This window comes from Elephas maximus, chromosome 20, assembly GCF_024166365.1.
Source record: "Elephas maximus indicus isolate mEleMax1 chromosome 20, mEleMax1 primary haplotype, whole genome shotgun sequence".
Taxonomy (NCBI): Eukaryota; Metazoa; Chordata; class Mammalia; order Proboscidea; family Elephantidae; genus Elephas; species Elephas maximus.
The window spans coordinates 45,694,531-45,720,950 of record NC_064838.1 but is presented as its reverse complement, the minus strand read 5'-3'; the positions used below and the strand labels follow the sequence as shown (position 1 = coordinate 45,720,950).

The following is a 26,420-nucleotide window of genomic DNA, read 5'->3' as shown; positions in this document are numbered from 1 at the left end:
CCCCACATTCTTGGCTATAATCTTTATGGAAGCAGATCGCCAGGCCTTTCTTCTATGGAGCCGCTGGGCGGGTATGAACTGCCAACCTGTGGGTGAACAGTCAAGTGCAGACTGTGTGTGCCACTCGGGGTCCTTTATATACTCAAAGTTCCTCATAATTTGCAATTAGGTAAGGAATGAAACAGGATTCCATCACAGCCAATATTATAGATCGAACTGTGTCCCCCACAAAAAAAATTCTGTTTAAGTCCTAACCACTGTACCTGCGAATGTGACCTTGCTTGGGGAAAAAGGTTTTTCTGTGCAGATATCACCAGTTAACTAATGAGGTCATAGCGAGTAAGGTGGGTCCTAATACCTTCTGAGTGGTGTCTTATGAAAGGGGAAGACAAAGACACACACAGGGAGCAGACAGACACCGTGAGGCGGGGGAGGCGGGTGCACGCATAAGCAGCGAAGAAACACCAAGGATTTCCAGCAGTCACCAGAAACTAGGAGAGACATGGCACAGTTCTTCTCCTGAAGCCCTCAGAAGGAGTCAATGTGGCCGATACTCTGATATGCATGTCTAACCTCCAGAAATACATTTCTACTCTTTAAAGCCACCCACCTTGTGGTATTTTGGTACAGCAGCCCTATGAACCTAAGACAGAGTATGTCATTGATAGGGGGCCTCATGGCAGCATTAATTCCAAGCAGCACCCCTCCTCCACACACAGTGCTGTGCCAGAGGCAGCTCTGATATACTTCCAGACCCCAAAGACAACTTTCTTAGTGAGGTACCAGCCATTCTGGGTAAAAAGCATATAAAGAGAGATGGGAAGTAATGTTCAGACTGTATTTTTTTCATATGCCTCCTTAATTTTTGTAGATCTATGTGTATTTGTTGAAAAATTTACAAAGTTTAATCACCAGCTGCTAAAATTGTGCTGTGCTGCCAGCGTAAAAGCAACAGATACCTTCTGATAGCTGCTCCCACGACTATTCCCAACTGATGGCCTGCACAGAAGGAAGGTGGCTTTTGCAGTGTCAGTCTCATCTACTTCCTCTATTTCTGGGTTTCTAAGTTTTAAAAATGGTTATGATTCTGCTATTTTTAGCAGTTTTTGAAAACTTTATTTTTATGCGGACACAAAACAGAACAAATTTTAAAGTAAAAGATACCCTCTGCATTCTGTTAAGCCACCCCATGGACACTGGCCAATACCAAACATAATGAATGCAAAAAACCAAAGCCCCTAACATGAGTGAACACATAAAACAGCCAGCAATGAGGACTCCCAAAGATCTGTTCTGGCAAGGCCTGTCCTCGTTTTCTTAAGTAACTTAATTACATAAGAGGGAACTCTTCAGGTCTGAGTCCTAAAATAAATTTTGAGGATTCAAAAGTGTCTTCATATTTCCTGTATTCCTACTATGTTCACACAGTTATATCCATATACATTTATAATAAAGCTAGTATCAAGACTCAGTCTAGGGTGAGAATATTATGGGTGAAGATATGCCACTACTTATTCTTGCAATTTGTTACATATTTTTAGGTTCATGACTAATAGTTTAACCTCTCCAGGAGAAAAGAGTCAAAAGGCATGGTAAGTATTTACAGGCCGAACTCACGCTGGAGTAGGGGATGGTATCTGCAATCAGCCAGACTCAGACTGAAATGATGGCTCTGCTGCACCCTAAGGCAGGAAAGCTCTGTTTGGGTTCAGCGAGACCACTGTCTGACGTGCCGGAACACACAGCAGTAAGCCACACCCGCACTCCCTCTGCAAGACTGACACTGCAAAGGGCATGGCCAAGGACCTGAACCCTGTATCATTAGGGGCCCCATTATTTCGTATCTTCTCTGCAGCCACAGAAGGCACTTCAGTGTTGTCAGTCATAAGCAGCCCATCAGGAGAGGGGGCAGAGGGAGAGAAAGGAGGGACCAAGAGAGCTGATGATACTGGGGATTTATGCATTTTTTTAATAGCCAGGATTCACTATTAGGATTTGCCTACCACGAACTGCTGCTGTGTTCCACCCATGGACGTGCGGCGCTGGGTGTCCTGATGTGCTCGAACCAGCAACTGAACTAGTCGTGGAATGGCACCCTGCTCACGCAAAGGTGCGTGATTTGCTGGACAAAGGGCAAGGTTTCGAATCAATCCAACAGTAGCCTGCAGATAAAAAGAAGAACAAAGAATGAACTGGCATACACCTTAACAAATCACTGGTTCACCTCAAATTCCCACCACACTGCATCTGTCAGTGTCAACTGGGAACAGCACTGACTGCACACATACTTTGGAAGCCACACCCCCACCCCAGCCATACTTCACATTCACTGAAGAGCACAAACTCCCCTCTAACCGTCTCTTGTATCTAGACCACCATCCCATAGGCAGAGCTAGAGATGGTTCATCTACAGTTCTGCAACATTCTACTTTTTGACTACCTTTATCAGAGGCCAATGGGATGGCGGATGTAGGAGTTTAACCACAACTGGTAGTCCATAGTGAAGGCGAACAGCATTCTGGGCCATCTCTGCTTCCTGGTGTCGGCTGGTCAGATGACGAAGAGCACAGATGGCAGGCTCAGTGATGTCCTCTCTGTCACCAGCACGAAGGACAGTACGCACGAGAGCCTCAATACCTCCCACTTGGCATACCATCATCTTGTTCTTATAATTATTGCAAGTGAGGTTAGAAAGAATCCCAGCTGCACAGGTGACCACATTTATATCGTCTGAACCCAGAAGCTGAACCAGAGTCCCAAGAAGACCTTCCATTCCTTCCTATGGAGATAAAATAGATGCTCAGTACATACTCATCTTGACTCTTATCACAGTGGCACCAATTTATACAGAATTTACCTGTTTAGTTGCAGCATCTGAAAGATTCCTAAGAGTCCAAAGACAGTTCTGAACAAGACGTTGACTTGGATCTGTCAGGTGAAGTCCTAAAGCTTGCATTCCACCTAGAAAACGTAAAAAGGATCAAAGACAATGACTATCAGCTAGAAGTTCGACTATCCGCATAAAGGTATTCTTCAGCCTTCGAAGGCATCCCTCTTATTTCCAAAGTTAACCCCTCCACCTAAAGTACTTTATTTTCTCTCATTTTCTAGGACCTTGCTCAGCTTCCCTTTTCCAGTTTGCCTCAGTAGTGACTTCTGTTAAATATCTACTGCTTCTCCCCTATGTGGAAAAACCCTTCATTCATCTCCACTACACCCCCGTCCCAGTAATATTCCTATTACTTATATTGTTTCAACCAATCATTTCAAGAAATAATTGCTTGAGTGCCAGTCCCGGTTCTGGAGTTGGAGATACACACCAGTGAGCAAAATATTCAGAAATCCCTACCCTCACAGAGTTTATTTTCTATTTGGAGAAGACAAAAAATAAATATACAATTAATAAACTGGAAGTATATAGTATGGTCAGATGGTGTTAAGTGCTATGGAGAAAAACAACAGAGGAAAAGGGAAGGGATATGCAATTTTAAGTAGAGTAATTAGATCACCGTGATGTGAAAGTGACATCTGAACAAAGAGCCAAAGAAGCTGGCCGATTCCTAGAATAAGAATGGTGCAGAAAGCACTGGAACACTTCTTGCCAAGAACTGTAAAAAGTATAGTCACTGACTCCGAAATTTCACAACTTCCATCACTGAAGACCCTTAATGAAGAACATTAAGAGGACAAACGGAAGCCAAATTCCCCACGCACTAGCTTAACTTCAGCCATCTCTTTCCAGCTCGACTCACTTCTGAATGCACAGTACTCTTCCTTGTCTCCTTGTCTGTCCTTCAGGTTAAGTTCCTCAAATCAGGCTTGCTTTACTTGCTGTAACTGTCATGGCACCCTGTACTTTTTCTTTACAGCGTTTATTACAACTAAAATCTACCTCCCCAACTAGACAGGGATTGTGTCTATTTGGCTCCTTCCTCATAGTAGCTCCAGCTTCTTAAAGAGTGACTTGCATGAGGCTGATGCTCAATCAGAATTTGTTAAATGACTGGGAGGGGAGGGGGGACTCCCCTTCACCTTCTCTCTCTCATAGAGCTCATTCCCTCCCTCTAACTCTAAGAGAATGGATCTAACCCCAGGTACCCATCAGAATGGTCTGCAGAGACTTAAAACACATACTCATGCTGACTCAGCAGGTCTAGGGCAAGAATCACGTGCAGGGGACTCTGCAGCACTACCTCCAACCTGTCACCTCCCTTCCCTGCTCCTCTTACCCTACATACCAAGAGGACAACTCTCAAACCTCCAGTTGTGACTTCCCTGACATCCTAGTACTGCACAGTTCCAGTCAACCTCCTGACCTTTCGGTCAGCTACTTAAATGATCTTGTTCCAAAGATTAACACTCCCTTCTGATAGTTCTATTTATCCTCATGGGACCAATGTTCTCCACCACAAAACCTCAAATCATTTTTGATAGCTCCTCTAGCTCTATTCATCATGACTTTCTAGGACTCTTTCAGACTTCTCAAACATTCACTCCTTGCTGTCTCGTTCTAATTCTGAACTATTTCACGTCTACATGCCTATAACATAATCATGGCCTCATCTGCTTGCCTTTGGTCATTCAAACTGTTAATCCATAGAACGCTACTAATATCCCAAACAAATCACTGTGATGCTATGACGTTGCTCAACAACCATCAATAGCCTCTCATTACCTGTAAGATAAAGGTTGCATTCTTTAACATAACCTTGAGAAACCCTTTAGAATTTGGAGCCCTAGTAGCCTTCCAGACTGATCTCAGTATTCTATATCTATGGTTCCAAAACTGGCTGTATATATGAATAAACTCCTCAAATAAAATCGTACTGAGACCTCTAAAGTTCTTAATGACATGGTCGCACCTAGCTCATTAACCTCATCCTGGACCATTCACCCTACCACTCACTAACTGCATGATCCACAGATTTTCTCTTCAGTACCTGGAACTCCTCAATCTCTTTCCTACTTCCAGGACATATCGTAGGATGTTTTTTCTCTGCCTAGAAGGCACTTAACCTCCACTTCTCATAGAGACAGGTTCCTACTCATCCTCTAGTCTCCATTTAACATCCCCTTCTCAGGGAGGCGCCTCCTTCCATCTCCATCTAATCGCCAAATACGTCCCCTTCCATTAATTGTGTCCCTTTTCATTAATTCTGTGTCACTGTTAGCTGGTGTTTCTCTCAAAATACTCATTCCAATTTGTAACCACCCATCTTTGTGCCTATTTCTGTGACCCTCCCCAGACCCTAAGAACAAGTACAAGGACCATACGTTTTTGCTACCCAGTGTATACCCATGTGCTTATTACAGTGCTTGACACATTAGGTGCTGAAGATTTTCAGAACAAATGAACATCCAAATAACCTTGGAAATTTCTTAGAGATTCCCAGGACTACAATCCCATATATTTCCAGCTACCCAGGCCTTCTTGTCACTTCAATTAGTAGTTGTTTAAATTAATCTTGATATAAAAATTAACACTCAGGGATTCCAATCAAATAAATCTGAAATGGTACCCGGGAACCTGTATTTTTAAAAGGGAAGTGCTCCAGATGCTTCTGGAACAGCCAGCAGAGTTTGCACCCCCCTGATCTCTATGATGCTTCCATAAAGATTACAGCCTTGGAAACACTATGGGGCAGTTTTACTCTGTTCCATAGGGTCACTAAGAGTCGGAATCGACTCGACGGCAACAGGTATGGTAGGGTGGTTCTATATGAAGCCAGCTACACTTGTGTATCTCCAAGCCTACTGTTCCACTGTTAGCAGTTACCCCAGGCAATTATAACCACCACCCCCTATGAATTCGCAAGTAAAATTACTCAACACATTGGAAAAGCAGCATTTTCTTCTATTAAATGCCTTTACATTTTTCCTCTTCCAGTTTTCGTTTGAAGCTTGGTTTTAGAGTCCATGTAGATGTTAAGTGGGTTATTGAAAACAGGATGCTGGGAAGATGAGATTAACATCCACTTCCTTTCCTCTGCCACCAACATGCACAACAATATAAACTATCATATACAAGTTGTTGCATTAAAAATACTGACAGAAAGGAAAAAAAGTTTTTCACATTAGACCACTGGTTCATTGAGGCTACAGAAAATCAGCGCAAGTCACTGTTCATGAACGCCCACTAACAAATCAAGAAATCACTTTGCCACACGTAACTGCACTTTAATAGAATTTGCTGTAACATAATTTCACCTACATATTCACAGGTGTGTTAGCAAAGTAAGTTTTGGGTGAGCCCAAAATAAAAATTTTATCAACCAAAGGATTAGCTGCCATTTCAATTGGCAGTAAACTCTCCCTAAATTAATCTTTAATAGCACCAATGTAAATGGCCAACAGAACTTATAATTTATCTGAATATGATCTTGGCCGTAAACTGAATAGAACCACTTACTTTCAGCCTGCTGAAGTCAAGTTCTATTACCTTTTCCTAGGAAAGGTAATCTATTTAGAACTGTAGATACTGTACACGGGAGATCTTAGACATGTATACTTACCAGCTTCTACAATAGCCGGCTTATTACTAGAGCAGACAGACAGCACCTTCAATACTCTGCTTGTGGTCCACAGCAGTTTCTCATAAGTATAGGTCCTCATTATATTTACTAAAGCTTGGGGTCCACCGCTAGCCAGAATGATCAGCTAGAAAGACATTTGTATATATGTTAATCACGGAATCCTTACTGAATGCTTGAGAAAAGCCTTATTTTCTCAGTCAACCTATTTTATTATAATTTCAGCCAACTAGCTATTGAGTCACATGTATTCCTGTACCCCATTACCTAAACCCACACACACCAGGGTGTTATCCCCCCTTCTACAGCATTTCACTCAAATTCTGGTATCCCAGTTCTCCCAGAAATATATCACGTCTGACTAAATTCCGTTTTTTCCCCACACTAATCACAGCAAAAATTACAGAAAAAAGAAATTACGTTGGCTTATAATAGCAATGCCCAAATACAAAAGTTAGATCAAAACTGGTTCATTGACAATTTGAAGCAGAAGGGGCACTTAAAACTCTGAATCACTTTGCCCTTTGCTTTTCCTACTCATAACCACCATAAAACAGTCATTCGTTCTTGCCCTTGCTTTCTTCCACGACACCCCTGGTTGGGCCTGCACTGCCAACCTGTAAGTTAGTCACATGCAAACTGTTTGTTGTGCCACCCAGAGACCTAGTCCCATAGCTTCCATCAAACCTTTCCTCCTCCTTACTCTGTATTTCTTAAATTCCCCACACTCGCCATGCTCCTCCCCCTTTAGGGCTTTTAAAGATGCTGTTTCCTCTATCTTCACCTAGTCAATCCTTTCTCATCCTTGACAGCTAAGCTCAACTATCGCTTCCTCCAGGAGGCCATCCTAAATTCTCGAAATAGGCTGTTTCGTTCGTTATGTGGTTTCACAGCACGGCTACTTCCTCCTAGCACGTGAATTCAATAAACGGTAATTAGGTTATTATGTCAATGTCTATCTCCCACCCATGAATGAAAGCCCTAAGAGAAGCTTGCCTGCTGTATCCCTACTGTCTAGCACAGTGCACTCAAATATTTAAACGGCTATGGATGTCCAACTTTTCTAAAATACATACAAAGAGTAAGGCATACTGTGAATCAGCAAGAGTCCATGGGATACCATGATATTGTGGGTCTCCAATGCTACATGACATTAAAAATGAATCCACTCTTTTACCTTGCTTTCTTGATTGCCATAAGCCAAAATCTGAAGGCAGTCTGTTGTAATAGCCAAGAACTTAACATTTGTTTTGTTGAGCAAAGCAACCATTTTCTGCAGCCCACCAGCTAAACGCACTGCCATTTTAGCTCCTTCTTGATGTAATAAAAGGTTGTGGAGAGTTGTAATGGCATAAAACAATACAGAATCCACTGGTGAACTGTTCAAAAAAAAAAGAAAAAGGCCTCATCAGAAAGCTGTGATTGCACGGTTCTACTTCTTAACTTCAGGCATTCTATCTTATCTTACCCAAGCATCTTCACCAGGGCAGGAATGCCTCCAGATTTAAAGATGGCCAACAAGCCCTCACGGTGATGGGAGAGGTTGTGCAAGGTCCCAGCAGTACACCGAGCCGTTTCCACATCGTTTGTATTCTGCATGGTACGTACAATAGCAGACACCATCTGAGGAGAACGCATGATGGCGTGTCTGGAAGCTTCCTTTTTAGAAAGCTGATGGACCATAACTGCAGCCTTATTAACCACCACCTATAATTCAGAAATTAGAGGCATCATTAGTTTTCAAATACCAGTGGTGAGGTAGACCTTTTGAGACTACTCCCTTGGGAGTTTCCTTCAAAGCAGATGAAAAGTTAGCCGTATCACTGCTTACCTGGTCCTCGTCATTTAGCAATTTTGTCAACTCTGGGATTGCACGTGTGGCAAGTTCTGCATCATCTTGATAGTTAATCAAATTTACAACTGCATGTTTCAGCATCTGTGATGGTTCAGCCAAACGCTGGACATTAGTGGGATGAGCAGCATCAAATTGTGTAGATGGGATCTGCATACCCTCATCTAACGTCTCTGGGAACATAGCAGCTCGTACCCTCTGAGCTCGCGTCATCGCATACTGTCCATCAATATCTGGAAAAGGTAAATCCAACACTCACTATCCACAGTTCAGCATTTATCCGAATGCTTGCTATACTAAGTGGTAAGGTGATAATACAATCACTCCCTTTATTCACCACACCGTATTATTTAAGCTATTACTTTTTTATATATACTCCTTTTAAGAGCAATTCTTAAAATCACATTTTGATTTTCAGTAAGGCAGTAGTACTCTTACCAGCTACTTGTTCTTGAGTGAAGGACTGAGAAAACCCCTGTTCCCACTCGTACAGGACTTGGGTGGTATCCACATCCTCTTCCTCAGGATTGCCTTTACCACTCAGAGAAGGAGCCGTGGTAGTGGCACCAGAATGGATTCCAGAGTCCAGGTAAGACTGCTGCTGCCAGTGACTAACAGCAGCTTTTCTGTCTGGCTCCATGGCCATGTCCAACTCCATCAAATCAGCTGTAAAAAGCAAACAGCATAACCTTTACTATCACGGAAATGTTATATTAATTTTTAAAAATCTGTGATATGGCCCATTGAGATACTTTTAGAAATAAAGTCAAATCTGAAAGACGGCCAAGAGTAACAGAATGATAGCCAGGATTAGCTCAGTGATGAAATACCCATGTCTTTAGGGTACCACCTAACAGTTACTCACTGAATCAGTGGAAGAATGGTACTGCATCCAGGCTCCAGAAGCAGTCATCCAGACTAGATTCCTGCTGGTGGCTTGTTTGCTATTTCACCAAGCCATTAGGAGTAGTGAGCAGAAAATGGAGCAAAAGGTAGCCTGACAAGTAAGCAGGAGAGAGGAAAGCAGGGGGATCTGAGCCAGACTGGGTTAATGGCAACGAAGCAGAGCCCCAATTAAGTAACCAAAGACTTATGACACAAACCTTGTGTAGCCATTGTCCACGCAGGATTTTCAAAATCGTTGGATAGTATGCTTCAGATACCCTAAAAAAGTTAATCAAAAGCCATTAGGATTTCAACTGAGTTTGATTTTAATACTCGTAAGCTACCGGGATGGCCTGCTAAACTCATGGACTATGCCCACAAATAAAAGCTTAAAATTCTCTTTGACCATGTGATCTGGTGAAATATGGACCTCATGATCTTCTCTAGACACTGTAACCACAGCTCCATTACTGCTGAGTTTCTAAGTGAAAATTGTTCTTAAACAAACATCTCTTTTCAAGAGAAATATAAATTACAAATATTCAGAATGTCAGAAAGCATCATGACTGCAGGTAATGAAAAAATTACTGAAGGTGGCAAAAAAGCATAAGAGCTCTAATTAGAAAAGCCAGGGAGCTGGGGGAAAGCCACTCAAATCGGCTGTTCCTTGAGCTCCCAAAGGCCTCCCTTTTTAACCTTTCTCACAGTAAATTCACAGTAAATATCCCTTTGGATAGCAGAAGTCCACTGAGACTTAAAAAATACCATTTTTTTTTTTTTTAATTAAAGGGGTCACCTGTTTTCTGATACAATACAATGCCATCCAAAATACCTGCACAGAGCAACAGATTTTGGTATCTGGGCCAAAATAGTGGATTTTAGATTTTTACTAAGAAGTAAAATTATTTCGAAATTAAAGTTTACAAAACTCCACTGCACCCTGCCAATCATTAAGGGTGAAAGCTAAGGAAAAACCAAGTACCAAGCAAGATAAAGGGGGTGGGGAAGATGCTTAAAAATGATGACGTATTAAATATTCCAATATTCTGTTGTACACAGAGTTGCTATGAGTCAGAACCGACTCAACAGCACCTAACAACAATAACCAATATCCCAAAGGAGCCCTGGTGACAGAGGGATTAAGCATTCAGCTGCTAACTGAAATGTTGGTGGTTCAAACCCATCACTGCTCTGTGGGAGAAAGACGTCCTTGGCAGTCTGCTTCCACAAAGACTACAGCCCTGGAGACAAAGTCATAGAAGCTTCCTAGACACATCCAAGCACCTTGAGGGACCAAGTTACTGGGGCTGAGGTCTGGAGACCATGGTCTTAGGGGACATTTAGGTCAACTGGCATAACATAGCTCATAAAGAAAATGTTCTACATCGTACTTTGGTGAGCAGCATCTGGGGTCTTCAAAGCTTTTGAGTAGCCATCCAAGGTACATCTATTGGTCCCATCCCCTCCAGAACAAAGGAGAATGAAGAAAACCAAAGACACAAGGAAAATAATAGTCCAAAGGACTAACAGCCTCCACCACCCTGAGCTCAGAAGAACTAGACAGTGCCCAGATACCAGCACTGGCCGCTCTAACAAGGATCACAACAGAGGATCTCAAAGAGAGCGAGAGAAAAATGTACAGCAAAATTCAAATTCACACACACACGACCAGACTTACTGGTATGACAGAGACTGAAGAAACCCCAAAACTATGACCCCTGGGCACCTTTCTAACTCAGAAGTGAAGCCACTCCCAAAACTCACCTTTCGGCCAAAGATTAGACAGGCCTGTAAAACAAATAACACACGTGAGCAACATGCTTCTTAGTTCAATCAAGTATATGAGACCAAATGAGCAACACCTGCCCAAAAGCAACGACAAGAAGGCAGGAAGGGACAGGAAAACTGAATGAATGGAAATGGGAACTTGAGGTAGAAAGGGGTAGAGTGCTGACACAATGCAGGGACTGCAACCAATGTCACAAAAACAAAATTTGTGTATAAATTTTTGAAGGAGAAACAAATTTGCTCTGTAAGCTTTCACCTAAAACACAATTAAAAAAAAAAAAAAATTACAGGCCTGGTTGCTATGGGTAGGAATCGACTTAACAGCCATGGGGTAAATATTCCAAGATGCAAGTGATCTCTAATTACAGACTACATTAAAATGCTTTGTGTCCTGCCAGCTTCACCACACCAAACGGTGCTTTGACAAAGACAGAAGGTATGCTGTTGGATAACCAACTTCTCATATTCTTTCACACCCTGTCTAATGAGGTATAGACATCACCTTTCATTTTTTTTTCCATTTTTTACCATCTTTTCATTTTTCTTTTGCCATTTAAACATATACTCTTTTCCAATTATAACATTTTATTGTCTTCCCCTGCCCATAAAGTAATGTATCTTAGTATAAAATATTTGTCATTTTCATAATTTAAGTCCACCACAGTTAATGACATTTTGATATGCTGATATATTTGGTATTATGTCAAACTTACTGTTAATATATTTTTAATATAAAAATCAATTCCTTGTATAGATCCTTATAAAATATTTTTATCATCTATATTGTATCATATGTTATACAATCATTTAATCTTATCTCCCATTCTTGGGTAGTTTGTCCTTCCCAATTTGTTTGCTATGCAAACAATGCTGCTATAAACATCCTACACAAAAAACTTCTCTTAACTTCTTCTGTCACCCTTCTACCTTAAGATAGTTTCCTAGAAGTACAACTACCGGTTTAAAGGGTAAAATACAAAGCTCCAAAATACTGATGAGAATATAAACTGACATAATTTTCAAAGAAGACATTGTATGGTTGGCATCAACATCAACTGTTGCCTTCGACAACTTTTAATAAGCATGTACATTCGCCCATTTCTGTGTCTATTTAATTATTTTGTAGTATTCCATTTTACTGCCCATTGCTGTCACATCAATTCCAACTCATAGTGACCCTACAGGACAGAACAGAACTGCCCTATAGGGTTTCCAAGGCTGTAAATCTTTACAGAAGCAGACAGCCACATCTTTTTCCCATGGAGCGCTGATGGATTCAAACCACCAACCTTTTGGTCAGCAGCTGAGTGCTTTAACCACTGTGCATCAGGGCTCCTTTTGGTCAATAACACAGTCCTAAAATAGTCCAATCTTTCAGGAAAAAAAAAAAATGTTTTAAAATAATTTCCATTCTATCTCCAAGATCAAATTACTACAAAAAGCAGTTTTTCTCCAGCTTATGTTACCATAAGCAATCAAAAAGATCAATTATTTTAAAACAAAGCTATTTCAAAGTACATAACAAAGAGCTTTATATACAGAGGCACACTTCTATAATTTCCCTAATATAATTTTGTACAAATTTAAATTAAGTTAAAAACCAAACAATGTCACATATTGTTTGATATAAGAGTATACAAAGAATACTTAGTGCCTTCTTCGGGAGAGGGGAAGGAAATAAAATGGGAAATGGTATAAAGATGGTTTCAACTCTTTAGCATTTTATTTAAAAAAAAAATCCAATAAAGCAAAATTCTATCTGGTAATCTGAGAAGTACATGAGTATTATATTACTCTCTATACTTTTCATAACAAAAATAAATGAAATAAAAATAGCTGTATATCAGCATTTCAGATAAAATCATTTAAACTGCAAACGTTATTTGAAAATACAAGATTATCTTTGTTTTAATTCTTTGAAACAATTAAAATGGACAAACTCAAAGAGGCTATCAGTAGCTCAAAATAGATAGATAAAATATTTCTGTCTCTTTGAACGGACTTTAGGTTTGAGGGGACAGGAGTGGTTCAGTGGCAGACTTCTTCCCTTCCATGTGGGAGACCTGGGTTCCACTGAGGGCTAATGCACCTCAAAGCACAGCCACAGCTTGTCTGTAAGTGGGGGCTCTGTGTGCTGCTACGATGTTCAACAGGTTTCAACAGAGCTTTCAAGCTAAGGTGGACTAGGAAGAAAGACCTGGCAATCTACTTCCAAAAAATCGGTAATGAAAACCCTGCGTATCACCGTGCTCGTATCCTGTTGTGCATGAGGTGACAATGAGTTGGGGGCCAACTCAACAGCAGCTAACAACACGAAGTCTATTTTAGAAGGCTAAGGATCGTAGCTGTGTGGGAAGATCTATTACATCTAAGGACTGAAAATTCTGTTTCTCTTCACAAAATGAAAATTGGCTAAATGATTTTAAACTGAGGACATCAATTAACATTCCAGAGACACTTCTATACTCATTTAAAATAGATTTTGGAAACCCTGGTGGCGCGGTGGTTAAGTGCTACAGCTGCTAATCAAAAGGCTGGCTGCTAGTTCGAATCCACCAGGCGCTCCTTGGCAGCACTATTGGACAGTTCTACTCTGTCCTACAGGGACGCTATGAGTTGGAATCAACTCGATGGGAACGGGTTTTGGTTTAAAACAGATTTTATAACCTAACAAGACTAAACAGAAAACTTACAGTTTATATTTTAATAAAAGTGACCATTAAAATTATATGCAAAAACTCTTTTTCTATATACAAATAGACCAGTTAGAAAAACACAATCACAAAAAGATTCCATTCATAATAGCACAGTACAGAGTAACACACTTCTGAGGTTACGTACAAGATTAAATGGAGACATGTGTCTTGTTCTTCACTAGAAAAGTCCTGTATTATAAAGATGTCAGTTCCCCCTCAATTTATTTATAAATTCAATGTATTTCAAATAAAATTCTCTGATTTCTTCTCTCAAATTCAAAACTGAAAATACTCTCAATTAACTACAAGCAGGAATCGGTTCTATCAGATATTAAAATATATATCAAATGCTACAGCAATTAAAAGTATTATGTTACTGGGGTAGGGATGGATAAAAGACTACAGGAAAGCAGAATACCTACATATAATGTGGCAATTTAATAATTCAGAAAGGTGATGTTTCAATTAGTGGGAGAAAGTTGGATTACTTAATAAACAGCATTAGGAGAAATTGTGTGTTGTGTGTTTTCTGGCTTATCATTTTAAAAACTGGCTTGCCATTCTAAAAATTGTTTCCATCTTTATTTCATTACATCAAAATTAAACCCACACTGATCAAGTATTTATATGTAAAAAACAAAACAAGATAATATGGGGAATACGTAGAAATAAAATTGTGGCAAGAACAAGCCCAAAATAAACATCATCTGAAACTCTGAAACCAAACAGGAATTCTGGGGAAAAAAAAAAAACACCATATATGAAGTCATTTTAAAAAATGGCACACTGGACTTAATACATAAGGAGCCCTGGTTGCACAATGGTTAAGTACTCAGCTGCTAACCAAAAGGTTGGCAGTTCGAACCCACCCAGACGCGCCGCAGGAGAACGACCTGATGGCCTAAAAAACCCCATGGAGCAGTTCTACTCTGTCATGTGGCGTTGCTGTGAGTCAACATCTACTCAACGGCACCTAACAATAATACTGCAGAAAAATTAGAAAAGGACAAGAGCCAGCATTTAAAAGGAGAAATAAGAAGTGGGCAAGGAAATAAATATATATAAAAAATGTTCAAACATTTACTTTTTACTTATCATATTGGCAAAGACTGAAATGACTGATAATACCCATTGCTGGCAGAAAATTTTTGAAGGTTGAGTTGGCACTATCCATTAAATATGTGTAAACAGACCCTGACTTAAAATTTTCATTTTTATAATAGAAATGCATTCTGCAGGAACATTCACAGAAGTATACCAAGATGTCTGTACGGTCATAGAGAAAAAGCCAGAAATTACCCAAATGCCCAACAAGGGATTGGATAAAAAACGATTTATCCTTTAAATGAAATATATATTCATCCACTGAACAAATATTTCTAGCACCTTTTACGTTCTTGGCACTGTAGTAAATAAGAGCCAGAGAGTCAAGGTCACACATCTAGCGAAGCTTATATTCTGTTAGGGCTTACACAATAAAAACGCAGAATGAGAAGTGCTATGATGAAAATAATGCAGGAGAGAAGAAAGCAACTCCTGGGGGAGGAGGAATACTCTAGATAAGACTGGTGTTCAGGAAGGCCTCCTCTGAATGAGGAGGAGAGCCAGCCAGGTAAATGGGGCAGAGCATTCCAGGCAGAGAGAAGCGCAGAGGAAAGAATGAGCTTAGTGTGGGGTGGTTAAGGTACTAAAAGGTAACCAGTGTAACTAGAGTGCAGGGAACCATGGAAAGAGAGAGGTGGGAACTAGAGATCAGTAAGGGCACTGGAAACCGCTGGAGTAACACGATCTGTGATTTAGGCTTTTTAAAACTTCACTCTAGCAGCAATATGGCAAAAAAGACTGTCAGGGCAAAAGCAAAGCAGGCCGACCAGGTACAAAGCTACTGGCTACTACAGTCATCCAGGTGGACTACTAGGCAGTCATTACAAAAGAATTAAGGCAGTCTATGTAAAGAAAAGGAAACCCTGGTGGCATAGTGGTTAAGGGCTACGGTTGTTAACCAAAGGGTTGGCAGTTTGAATGCACCAGGCGCTCCTTGAAAACTCTATGGGGCAGTTCTACCCCGTCCTATAGGGTTGCTATGAGTCGGATCGACTCGACGGCACTGGATTTGGTTTTGGTTTGGATGTAAAGAAAATGTTCGGCAAGTATCAAGTATGCAAAGCAAGTTGCAGAACCAAATGTACAGAATAATACGTTATTATTAGAAACGGTATTTGTCCAAGATCTTTTATATCTTTTAGCTCCATTACATGAGCCTAAACTGATATAGAGCATTAAGAAAACGTTCCTAAACATAAAGCTAAGTGAATCGCAAAATGGACTTTCTACAAAAGAAATGTGGAAACTACTCAGTCAACCAGTAGTACCTCAAGGCAGAAACAAATTGCTATAAGAAAAAAAAAAAGTGACAAGCTTTTTGGAAAAATAACCAGTTTTCTGAAACAAGGAAATCAAACTTGTTGCAAATACTTAATATTAAGGCAAACGTCATTTTATTTAATTTTATCAATAAATGTCTTGTTTTAGTAATTTAAAAGAGACCTTCATTCATTCCTAGTTCTTATTTTATTAACGTGGGAGTATTCTACGAACCAAATGTATCACAAAGTAATGACTAAGTCATTTACAGTATCTTAAGTAGTATTTTTACAGCATAATTTTAGGATATTGCCTTGTGATAACAGCTAAATATCTAATTTTGCCCTTGGCATACTTAATAACACACATAATTAAATTCCTAATAGCTTCAGTTCTGAACTTAATATGATATCTTAATGAATCTTCCTAGCAACCTCATAGAGATCATTCCCCCAATTATCAGATGAGAAAACTGACTATCAGCAGTTAATACAAGAACACAGCTAATAAACTGCTCAGTTAAAATTCAAATACAGCTGTGTTTAACTCCAAGGCATATGCCCTTTCAGTCAAATCATATTCCCCATCCCAAAGTTACAATTAGTATTTAACATTCAATCTAGCAAGAAAAATGCAAGAAAAGAGTTAACAATTTTTGATAATGGTATCATGTGTAATACTAAAGAACTATATTCTCTGAAGAGTCTGAGTGGTGTAGTTTATGCAGTCAGCTGCTAACCAAAAGACTGGAGGTTGAAGTTTACCTAGAGGTGCCTCAGAAGAAAGACCTGGCAACCTACTTCTGAAAAACTAGTTATTGAAAACCCTACGGAGTACAGCTCAACTCTGACACACATGTGGTTGCCATGAGTTGGAATCAACTCTACGGCAACTTTTGTTGTTTTTTTTTAATGGTATATTCTTTCAGCAGTTGACTCACAGCAAAAAAAAATTTTTTTAATATTTCTAATATTTGAACCACTACATACTCCATACTCTAAGCATCTAGCTAGATAGCTACACAAGATAGCAATTGACAAGAAAATGTAGAATTTTCAAACCTGAGTTTATCATGCAGAAGAAACGGGAGAATTTATTTCTAGAAAGTTTCTAGATGTTAATCTCTAAGTTCGGGCTATAGGCAGAAATAATGACAGGAATTTTATGACTTCCAGAAGTCTCTTAGTGTATTGTTTTATAACCCATAATGCAAACCTTCCTCTCTTTTCTACCGTGGCAGCACACTGACAAGAGCTCAAGGAGGGCTGGGACCATACCTTTAGTTCCGGTTTCCAAAATGCTTAACACATATTAAGCTCTGAATGATGTGCCAATAAAACGTTTAAAAAGTGAACAGTACAAATAAAATGTAATACAGAGGCTTTAGAGAGACAACAATTATATATAACCTAAGAGACTTCCTAAATGTCTTCAGGTACATGAAGGGTTCATTTATGAGAAAAGTGTATTATCTGGAACAGGAGTAAGCAAACTTTTTCCATAAAGCTCCAAATAGTAAATATTTCAGGCTTTGTGGGTCATAAGCTCTCTGTCATGACTACTCAACTCTGTTGTTGTACCACAAAAGCAGCCACAGGCAATATGTACACGAGTGAGTGTGGCTGTGTACCAGTAACATCTGTAACTGAAATTTTGGGCACTGAAACTTGAACTTCATGTAATTTTCACATCACAAAATATTATCTTCCCTGCCTTTTAAAAATGTAAAAATCATTCTTAGTTCATAGGCCATATGAAAATGGAGGATGAGCAGTAGTTTGCTAACCCCTGATTTATTTATCATATACTTTCACCGAGAACAAACCTAAGGCAGATAAATTGAATAAAGTATACTAAGCCTAAACATGAAGAGCCGTAACAGAAAGCATTTTTAAGTGGGTTAATAATAGGTTATGAAAAGAGGTCGTAAAGGGTTTTTTTTTTTTTTTTGCACAGGTAACTTCAAAAACAGGTTGTGTGAAAAACACGGATGGAACTTGACCAAATGATAAATGAAAACCACATCAAGACCATCTACTTGGGAAAGATGTTTTAGACTATTAAGACCAGGTACATATTAAACCAGAATTTGGCCTCAGAATATGCATATTTTATCTTTTCTACCATAATGATCTCCGACTTTGCTTGAAGGACCTCTTACACTGGCAATCAGACCCTTCCAATGATTCTTAGCCAAGGGTGTTCATCAGACCAACCTGAAACTTTAAGAACACAGATTGCTGGGATCCATCCCCGTGGTCTTCTATAGCAGGACTGGCGCAGGGCCCTGGCATTGTATTTTTTTAAGTGTCACAGATGACGCTGATGCTGCTATCTCCAGTTGAGAACTTCAGCTGTACAGCTATAGACAAAAGGTATGATCCAACTTCAGGTATAACATTAGTAACCCAAGTTTTTTTTTTAAAAAAAAAAACCTGATTCCAAAGAGTAACTCTCACATCAGTTTCCTGAGAAGCACCCTGTTCATTAACACAGATTCTCAACATTTAGCAACCTCCTGTCTCCCACCACGCATGTCAAATTTATGCTACGCTCCCAAACAGAAAGACATGTTGCTGCCTTTGAATACTTCCCTAGTAACAGGTCTCATAATTATGAGGTCCCCTTACAGTTAGGAAGAGTAGCAGACTATTACAGAAAGTATAGTGAGTTAAGAAGCTTTTCATTTCAAAAAGTGACTGCTTTTTGTTACCTCATTACAAAGAACTTCAAGGAATAGCTCCAAATCTTTGTTCTATTTTGAGTCCAAAAACACGCAGATAAATGAGTCATAACCTGGAGCTATACATGAATGCTCCATTGGTATATTATGTTCTTTGTTTTCTCAATTCACCAAATTGTGATGTTAATCAAAAGAGATGTTTTGTTCCACAAGAAAGCTTTCCCACAACTGCCTTCTTTACTCAATAGTTTTCAGGACATAGCAATAGTATATAAATACATGTATAACAGATTTCATTCATTTATTCAACAAGTACTTACGTATCCACTACATGCAAGGAGCTTAATAGAGTCTGGGTGCCACTGTCACTTTGTCATATACTGTGACACTCTGCATGTTGCTATCATGCTGGAAGCTATGGCATCGGTATTTTATATACCAGCAGGGTCACATACCAACAGGGTCACCCATCTTAGGTTTCAGTGGAGCTTCCACACTAAGGCTAGGAACAAAGGCCTAGCAATCTACTTCTGAAAATTAGCCAATGAAAACCCTTACGGATCACAACCTAGTGGCAAATAAGAACTCAAACATGATGGCAATTGTGAGGATGATGCATTTCATTCTGTTGTATAAAAAGTCACCACCAGTTAGAGTGGACTAAATGGGCAGGTAACAACATACAGTAGTGACTGAAAGAGCCATGGTCTTTGCACTCTTGAGAGAGACAGACAACTGAACAAACAATTATAGAGAGCAGTAAGGGTGTAATTAACAAGTAGGGAAAGGGGATAGGACGACACAGGACATGTGGAAGGTCCTAGAGTGGTGAAAAGACTTCCTGAAGGTAAACCTTCAAGCTGAGACCTAAGAAGGATGCAGAAGAGTCACCATACAAGGAGCAGAGCAGAAGCATTCCAGAAACAGAAAACACGTGTAAGAGCCCAGAGTCATGAGAGTCTGATCCTCTTTGCAGAATGGAAACTTGAGGCTTGAGTATTCAATTACAGTGGGAAGGGGTGAGTGCAATCAGATGAAGCAGAAAAAAATCCAGATCATGCAGGATTCTCTAGACTATGGTAAGGAATGCGTTTTTTCATTCTAAGTGTCACTGAAAGTCCATGAAGGGTTTTAAGCAGGTGAGTAACAAGAATCCATTTGGGTTTTTAAAATCTAGTTCTGGCTATAACACACACACACAAAAAAAAAAAAAACTGGAAGGGAAGGAGAGAGAACTAAGGGAAAGAGAACCAAGTAGCTACAGCAATAGCCCAGGGATTAGGTGGTGGTGGGACAGGCAGCAGAACTAGGGACTAGAAGGAGCTATACTGGAGAAATACTTTGGAGGTACAAACCGGCTCTGCTGATGGACTGGATGTACATGAGGGAAAACAAGGAATTAAGGAAGACGCTATGAGTCGGAATCGACGCGATGGCACTGGGTTCTGGGTCCTAGGTGGGCTTAAGCGATCAGGTCATGACACTTACTGAGTCTAGTGCCATGGAAGACAAAAGGGGAGTGTTTCTAGTACTGCACGGTGCAACACGATAGTCACTGCTCCATGTAGCTCTTTACATTTAAATTTAACATTAAAAATTTAGTTCTTCAGTCACATTTCAAGTGGTCAATAGCCACGTGTGGCTGGTAGCTACCACTTTAGACAGCACTGATAAAGAACATTTCCATCATCACAGAAAGTTCTATTGTACAATGCTATTCCAGAAGGAAGTAAAAAATGCACCAAATGCTGTTGGCAAGACTAAAGCTAAAAAGTATCCATCTGATTGGTCAACATGGAGGTTCAAGGGTAAACTCAGCAAGAACTGGAAGGAGAGGAAAAGTGGAGATCAAGTGCACAGGCTCTCTTTCAGGCTGTGAAAGGGAACAGAGAAGTAAATGAATAAACAAAGGTTGAGAGATTCTACAATACTGACTCACCCAACAATCTTTTATTGAGCACTTTAAGGTCCAGACACTGTTCTAGGTACCGGCAACACAAAGCAGGACAAGGATCTTGCTCTCGTGATGTGTATTTTTTAGTGGAAAGGGGGAGAGAACAAGCAAGTAAACAAACGTTATTTCAGAGTATGATTAAGGGCTTTTTTATAAAAGAGGATAATATGATAATGTGAGACTGGATGAACAGGGAAGACCTCAATGTGGACATGAGATCTGATACAAAAGCCATGCATGACAAAAAGGAAACACCTCTGGAAATATCTAAATGTACTTGTATGCTACTAGGAATAAATTGAAATGAGGGAATAAGACTGAAGCATCATTCACACAACACGTACTTACTAGTGGTTTGAACCACCAGCCACTCTGTGGGAGAAGGATGTGGCGATCTGCTTCCGTAAAGAAAACCCTATGGGGTGGTTCTACTCTGTTCTATAGGGTCGCTATGAGTCATAATTGATGCGGTGGCAAAGAGCTTGGTTTGTTTTTTTTTAAAGCATAAGCATGCTTGACCACTTGGAGGGGAAAAAAAGCCAGCATGGCTGAAGAGGAGTGAGTGAAAAAAGAAAAGCAGTAGATAATGAAAAGCACGGCCTGAACATGGAGAACCAGATAAACCCCTGGAGCTTTCTGAACAGAGTTTTTATATGATCTATTGTTCCAGCAGGATTACCCCAGCTACAGTGTGGAGAACGCACTTAAACAAAGGTGTAAACAGGGAGACTACTTATGAGGCCTCTGCAATAATCCATACAAAAGATTAAGATGGCATGGCAATAGTGTGAAATGGTTCAATCTGGGATATACCTTAGAGAGCAGATAACATGCGCAGACAGGATCTGGATATGTTCTATAAGAGAAAGATGAGTCAAGAACTCAAAGGTTTTAACCTTGAGAAACTGGAATGACTGAGTTCCATCTGATCATCTATCCCATTACCATGGAGTCTACTCCAACTCATAGCGACCCTTATAGGACAGGGCAGAACTGCCCCGTAGGGTTCCAAGGAGCAACTGGTTGATTCGAACTGCCGACCAAAAACAGAAACAGTTTTGGAGGAAACTAGGAACTCACTTTCAGATACACTAAGTTTGAGGTGGGGTCCCTGGGTGGTGCAAACACACTTGGCTGCCAACCAAAAGATGGGAGGTTTGCGTCCACCCACAGGCACCTCAGTAGAAAGGACTGGCAATCTAGTTCCAAACAATCAGCCACTGAAAACTCTATGGAGCACAATTCTACTGTGATACTTTTTTTTTTTTTTTTTTTTTACACATGGGGTCACCATGAGTCAAAATCAAATCGATGGCAACCAATGTTTTGTTTTTTAAGTTCAAGATGCTTTACAGACATTCCAAATGTTGAAAAAACAAATTGGATATTAGAATCTAGAATTCAGGGGAGAAACCCAGGCTAAAGATATAAACTCAGAAATCACCAGCAAACAGATGTAAACATCACCAGTTTCAAACTGTAAGACTAAATATAGACAACGAAAAAGGAGAGGTTGTCCGAAGACTAAATCTTCAGCTACTCCCACAGAGAAACTGCGGGGGGGGGGGGGGGGGGCAGGGGAAGCAAAGAAAAAACTAAGGAGGAACAGCCAGGGAGGTAGAAAGACCTGGTAGACTGGAAGCCAAGTGAAAAAAGTGTTTCAATCAACTGTAGCAATTCTGTCAAATGCTACTAACAGGGTAAGTAAGATAAGGACTGGGAATCTGTAACATGGTGGTCACTGGCAGGGGCAAAACCCTACACACCCAATTGTTATGAGGTGTTTTGGTGTAAAGAGAAACAGAGACTGGGGGTGGGCGACTGATGGGAGAAATAGGGTGGAAAGATTTTTTTTAATAGGATAAATAATACAATGTTTGTATGCTCACGGGAAGAGCTACCAGAGAAAGATAAACCAATGATGCAAGAGAGAATGCCACAGCAGTATTATTGGGAGCAAGAGAAAATTAGATCTAATGTAGAAATTAACTGGTAACCAGGTCTTATCTCAGAACACTACAATTCATCCATAGCGACAGAAAAGAAGGTAAAGAGCACAGTCATAGATACCGGAGCTTGTAGAATTTTTCCAATTATTAAGTATTCTCAGTGAAAAAGAAAGGGCATTAGCTGAGTCAGAAATGGGAGAAGAGGTGCTAGAGGTTTGAGAGGAAAAAGTACAAAATGGTCATAAAGAAGAGTGAACTAATGGGCCAGGGATCAGTGAGCATACACACAAAAAAATTTTTTTAATTGTACTTTAGATGAAGGTTTACAGAACAAACTAGCTTCTCATTAAAGAGTTAGTACCCATTATTTTATGACATTGGTTAACAACCCCACGAGGTGCCAACACTCCCCCTTCTCAACCTTGGGTTCCCTATTACCAGCTTTCCTATCCCCTTCTGCCCTCCCTTCCTTGCCCCTGGGCTGGTGTGCTCATTCAGTCTCATTTTGTTTTATGGGGCTGTCCAATCTTTGGTCGAAGGGTATATCTCAGGAGTGACTTCATTACTGAGCTAAAAGGGTATCTGGGAGCCATACTCTCGGAGTTTCTCCAGTCTCTGTCAGGCCAGTAAGTCTGGTCTTGTTTTGTGAGTTACAGTTTTGTTCTACATTTTTCTCCAGCTCTGTCCAGGACCTTCTACTGTAATCCCCATCAGAGGAGACATAAAATTCTTGAGGGTATATACAAGAAAGTGATTACACTTAAAATTTCAGCTGGGTGTAAGTCAGGGTGAAGGGCAGTGAAAAGCTCAGATCAACAGACTGCAGGTCCCAGAGGCATGAAAAGGTTAAAAAATACTTAAATATTTTACCAGTAAATATACTTACCAGTAAGAGTAAGATGGGAGATAGGAGGTGGCAGTCAGAGTGGAATGCTTGAAATGAGATCTGGAGTGGGGGGGACGGGAGTCATAATTATTGGTAAAAGACAAGGTATTCTAAGATATGACAATGGGAATACATGGTTGAATCTGGGGGTAAAATGACATCATTCTGGATGACAGAAAGTCAAGGAACTAAGAGGCCAGCCTATTAAGAGTGTCCTCCACACCATACTACTCAAGAGTGTCACACCAAGACACCATAAGGAGCTTGTGCCAGAATGTAAATCAATATGCTACCAAAGTCAGCTGCGCTACACAGTAAAGTTAGTGACATCGGTGACTGGCATTCTGGCATGAATTCAGTCACAATTCATACTAGTGACAGTTTGTAGACCAGACCACATCCTGAGTAACACTGCTCTCTACATGGATACGGACATCACCAAGAATTATGACAGAAACAGGAGACAGTGACGTTGAGCCACGAGCACTTAAAATGTTCAAGTAGCAAAGGGAATGACCCAAGCGTTGACTGTTGCTGTTGTGAGGCACCATCGAGTTGGTTCAACTCATAGTGATGCTATGTATAACTGAACAGAACACTACCCGGGTCTTGCACCAACCTCACAATTGCTGCTATGTTTGAGCCTACTGCTGAAGCCACTGTGTCAATCCATCTCTTTTGAGGGTCTTCCTCTTTTTCACTGACCCATTGCTTTACCAAGCATGATGTTCTTCTCCAAGGACTGGTCCCTCTTGGTAACATGTACAACGTATGTGAGATGAAGTCTCGCCATTCTCACTTTAAGGAGCATTCTGGCTGTACTTATTCCAAGACAGATTTGTTCATTCTTCTGGCAGTCCATGGTATATTCAATATTCTCCACCAATACCATTAACACAAAGCATCAATTATTTTTCAGTCTTCCTTATTCATTGTTCTGCTTTTGTGTACATATGAGGGCAATGAAAATACCATGGCTTGGGTCAGGTTCACCCTAGTCCTCAAAGTGACACCTTTACTTTTTAAAAGAAGTCCCTTGCAGATTTGTCCAATGCAATGCATCATTTGATTTCTTGAATGCTGTTTCCACAGATGTTGATTGTGAAACCAAGTAAAATGAAATCCTTGACAACTTCAATCTTTTCTACATTTATCATGACATTGCATACTGGTCCAGTTGTGAGGATTTTTTTCTTTATGTTGAGATATAATCCATACTGAAGGCTGTGGTCTTTGATCAGTAAGTGCTTCAAGTCCTCTTCACTTTCACCAAGCAAGGTGTATCATTTGCATATTACAGGTTGTTAATGAACTGTCCTTCGATCCTGATGCCGCATTCTTCTCCATATAGTCTAGCTTCTCAGATTATTTACTCAGCATACAGACTGAATAAGTATGGTGAAAGGATACAACCCTGACGCACACCTTTCCTGATTTTAAACCACACAGTATCCCCTGTTCTATTCGAATGACTGCCTCTTGGTCTACGTACAGGTTCCTTATGAACACAATTAATTGTTCTGGAATTCCCATTCTCTGCAATGTTACTCATAATTTGTTATGATCCACCCAGTTAAATGCAGTCACTAAAGCACAGGTAAAAATCTTTCTGGTATTCTCTCCTTTTAGCCAAGATCCATCTATAATTAACGATGACATCCTTGGTTCCATGTCCTCTTCTGAATCTGGCTTGAACTTCTGGCAGTTCCGTCAAGGTACTGCTGCAACCGTTTTTTGAACTGTCTTCAGCAAAATTTTGCTTGTGTATGATATTAACGATCTTGTTGGGTAATTTCTGCATTCTGCTGATCACCTTTCTTTGGAATGGGCACAATTACGGGTCTCTCCCAGTCGGCTGGCCAGCTGTCTTCCAAATTTCTTGGCATAGATGAGTGAGTACTTCCAGTGTTCCACCATTTGTTGAAACATCTCAATTGGTATTCCGTCAATTTCTGGAGCCTTGTTTTTCACAAATGCCTTCAGTACAGCTTGGACTTTTTCCTTTAATATCATCAGTTCTTGATTATACGCTACCTCCTGACACGGTTAAGTGTCAACCACTTCTTTTTGGTACAGATGGTGTATTCCTTCCATCTTCTTTTAATACTGCCTGCGTTGTTCAATATTTTGCCCACAGGATCCTTTGATGTTTTAGCTCAAGGCTTGACTTTTTCTTCAGTTCTTTCGGCTTGAGAAATGCCTAGCATGTTCTTCCCTTTTGGTTTTCTAACCCCAGGTCTTTGCATAGTTCATAATACTTCACTTTGTCTTCTTGAGCCACCCTGTGAAATCTTCTGTTCAGCTCTTTTACTTCATTATTTTTCCATTTGCTTTAGCTACTTTGTGCTCAAGAACAAGCTTCAGAGTCTCTTCTGGCATTCATTTTGGTACATCCGTCAGTAAGACAAACTGACATAAAGTGGTGGAAGGGTTAGTAGAGAGCTAAAATAAAGAGGAGTTAATGGGTTGTATAAATTGAGAACATGAGAATCAAAGATTTCAATTTTGGGCAAGAATGGCCAAGAAACCAAAAAGAGGTACAATGAGGCAGAAGGAAGACATTTATCCCTACTTCTTGCTTCAGTGGTAGAATGCGTGGGGGGGGGGGGCGAATTCACTACTTAAGAGGGCTGCAAGGGAAACAGCATTATCAGAGGACAGGTTAGGTTACAGATGGAGCAAGAAAAAGAACATTCTCAGAATAGATTTGAGAATACAAGGAATTTACTTATGACTTTGAGTTCCAAAAGGTACAACGAATGGATCTCAGAAGATGATGACAAAAAACATAACTGGGATTAGAGTCTTGGGGGAGGCAGTAAGGGTAATACAG

The 26,420-nt window shown here is 40.2% G+C and overlaps 1 protein-coding gene across 4 annotated transcripts in view; it reads right to left on the bottom strand.

Moving 5' to 3' along the window:
• CTNNB1 (catenin beta 1) overlaps positions 1-26,420 on the bottom strand; it is a 40,596-nt gene that overhangs the window by 5,056 nt on the left and 9,120 nt on the right. For 3 of the 4 annotated variants that reach the window (XM_049861930.1, XM_049861931.1, XM_049861932.1), the window contains exons 2-10: positions 9,486-9,546; positions 8,821-9,048; positions 8,362-8,615; positions 7,999-8,237; positions 7,708-7,909; positions 6,513-6,657; positions 2,858-2,961; positions 2,441-2,779; positions 2,004-2,162 (exon numbers count right to left, since the gene is read on the bottom strand). In XM_049861930.1, coding sequence (XP_049717887.1) covers positions 2,004-2,162; positions 2,441-2,779; positions 2,858-2,961; positions 6,513-6,657; positions 7,708-7,909; positions 7,999-8,237; positions 8,362-8,615; positions 8,821-9,048; positions 9,486-9,498 — 1,683 coding nt within the window. In that variant the 5' untranslated portion in view covers positions 9,499-9,546. Of the gene's footprint in view, positions 1-2,003; positions 2,163-2,440; positions 2,780-2,857; positions 2,962-6,512; positions 6,658-7,707; positions 7,910-7,998; positions 8,238-8,361; positions 8,616-8,820; positions 9,049-9,485; positions 9,547-11,031; positions 11,056-26,420 lie in introns of all 4 variants that reach the window. The other variant, XM_049861934.1, reaches the window with a different exon arrangement.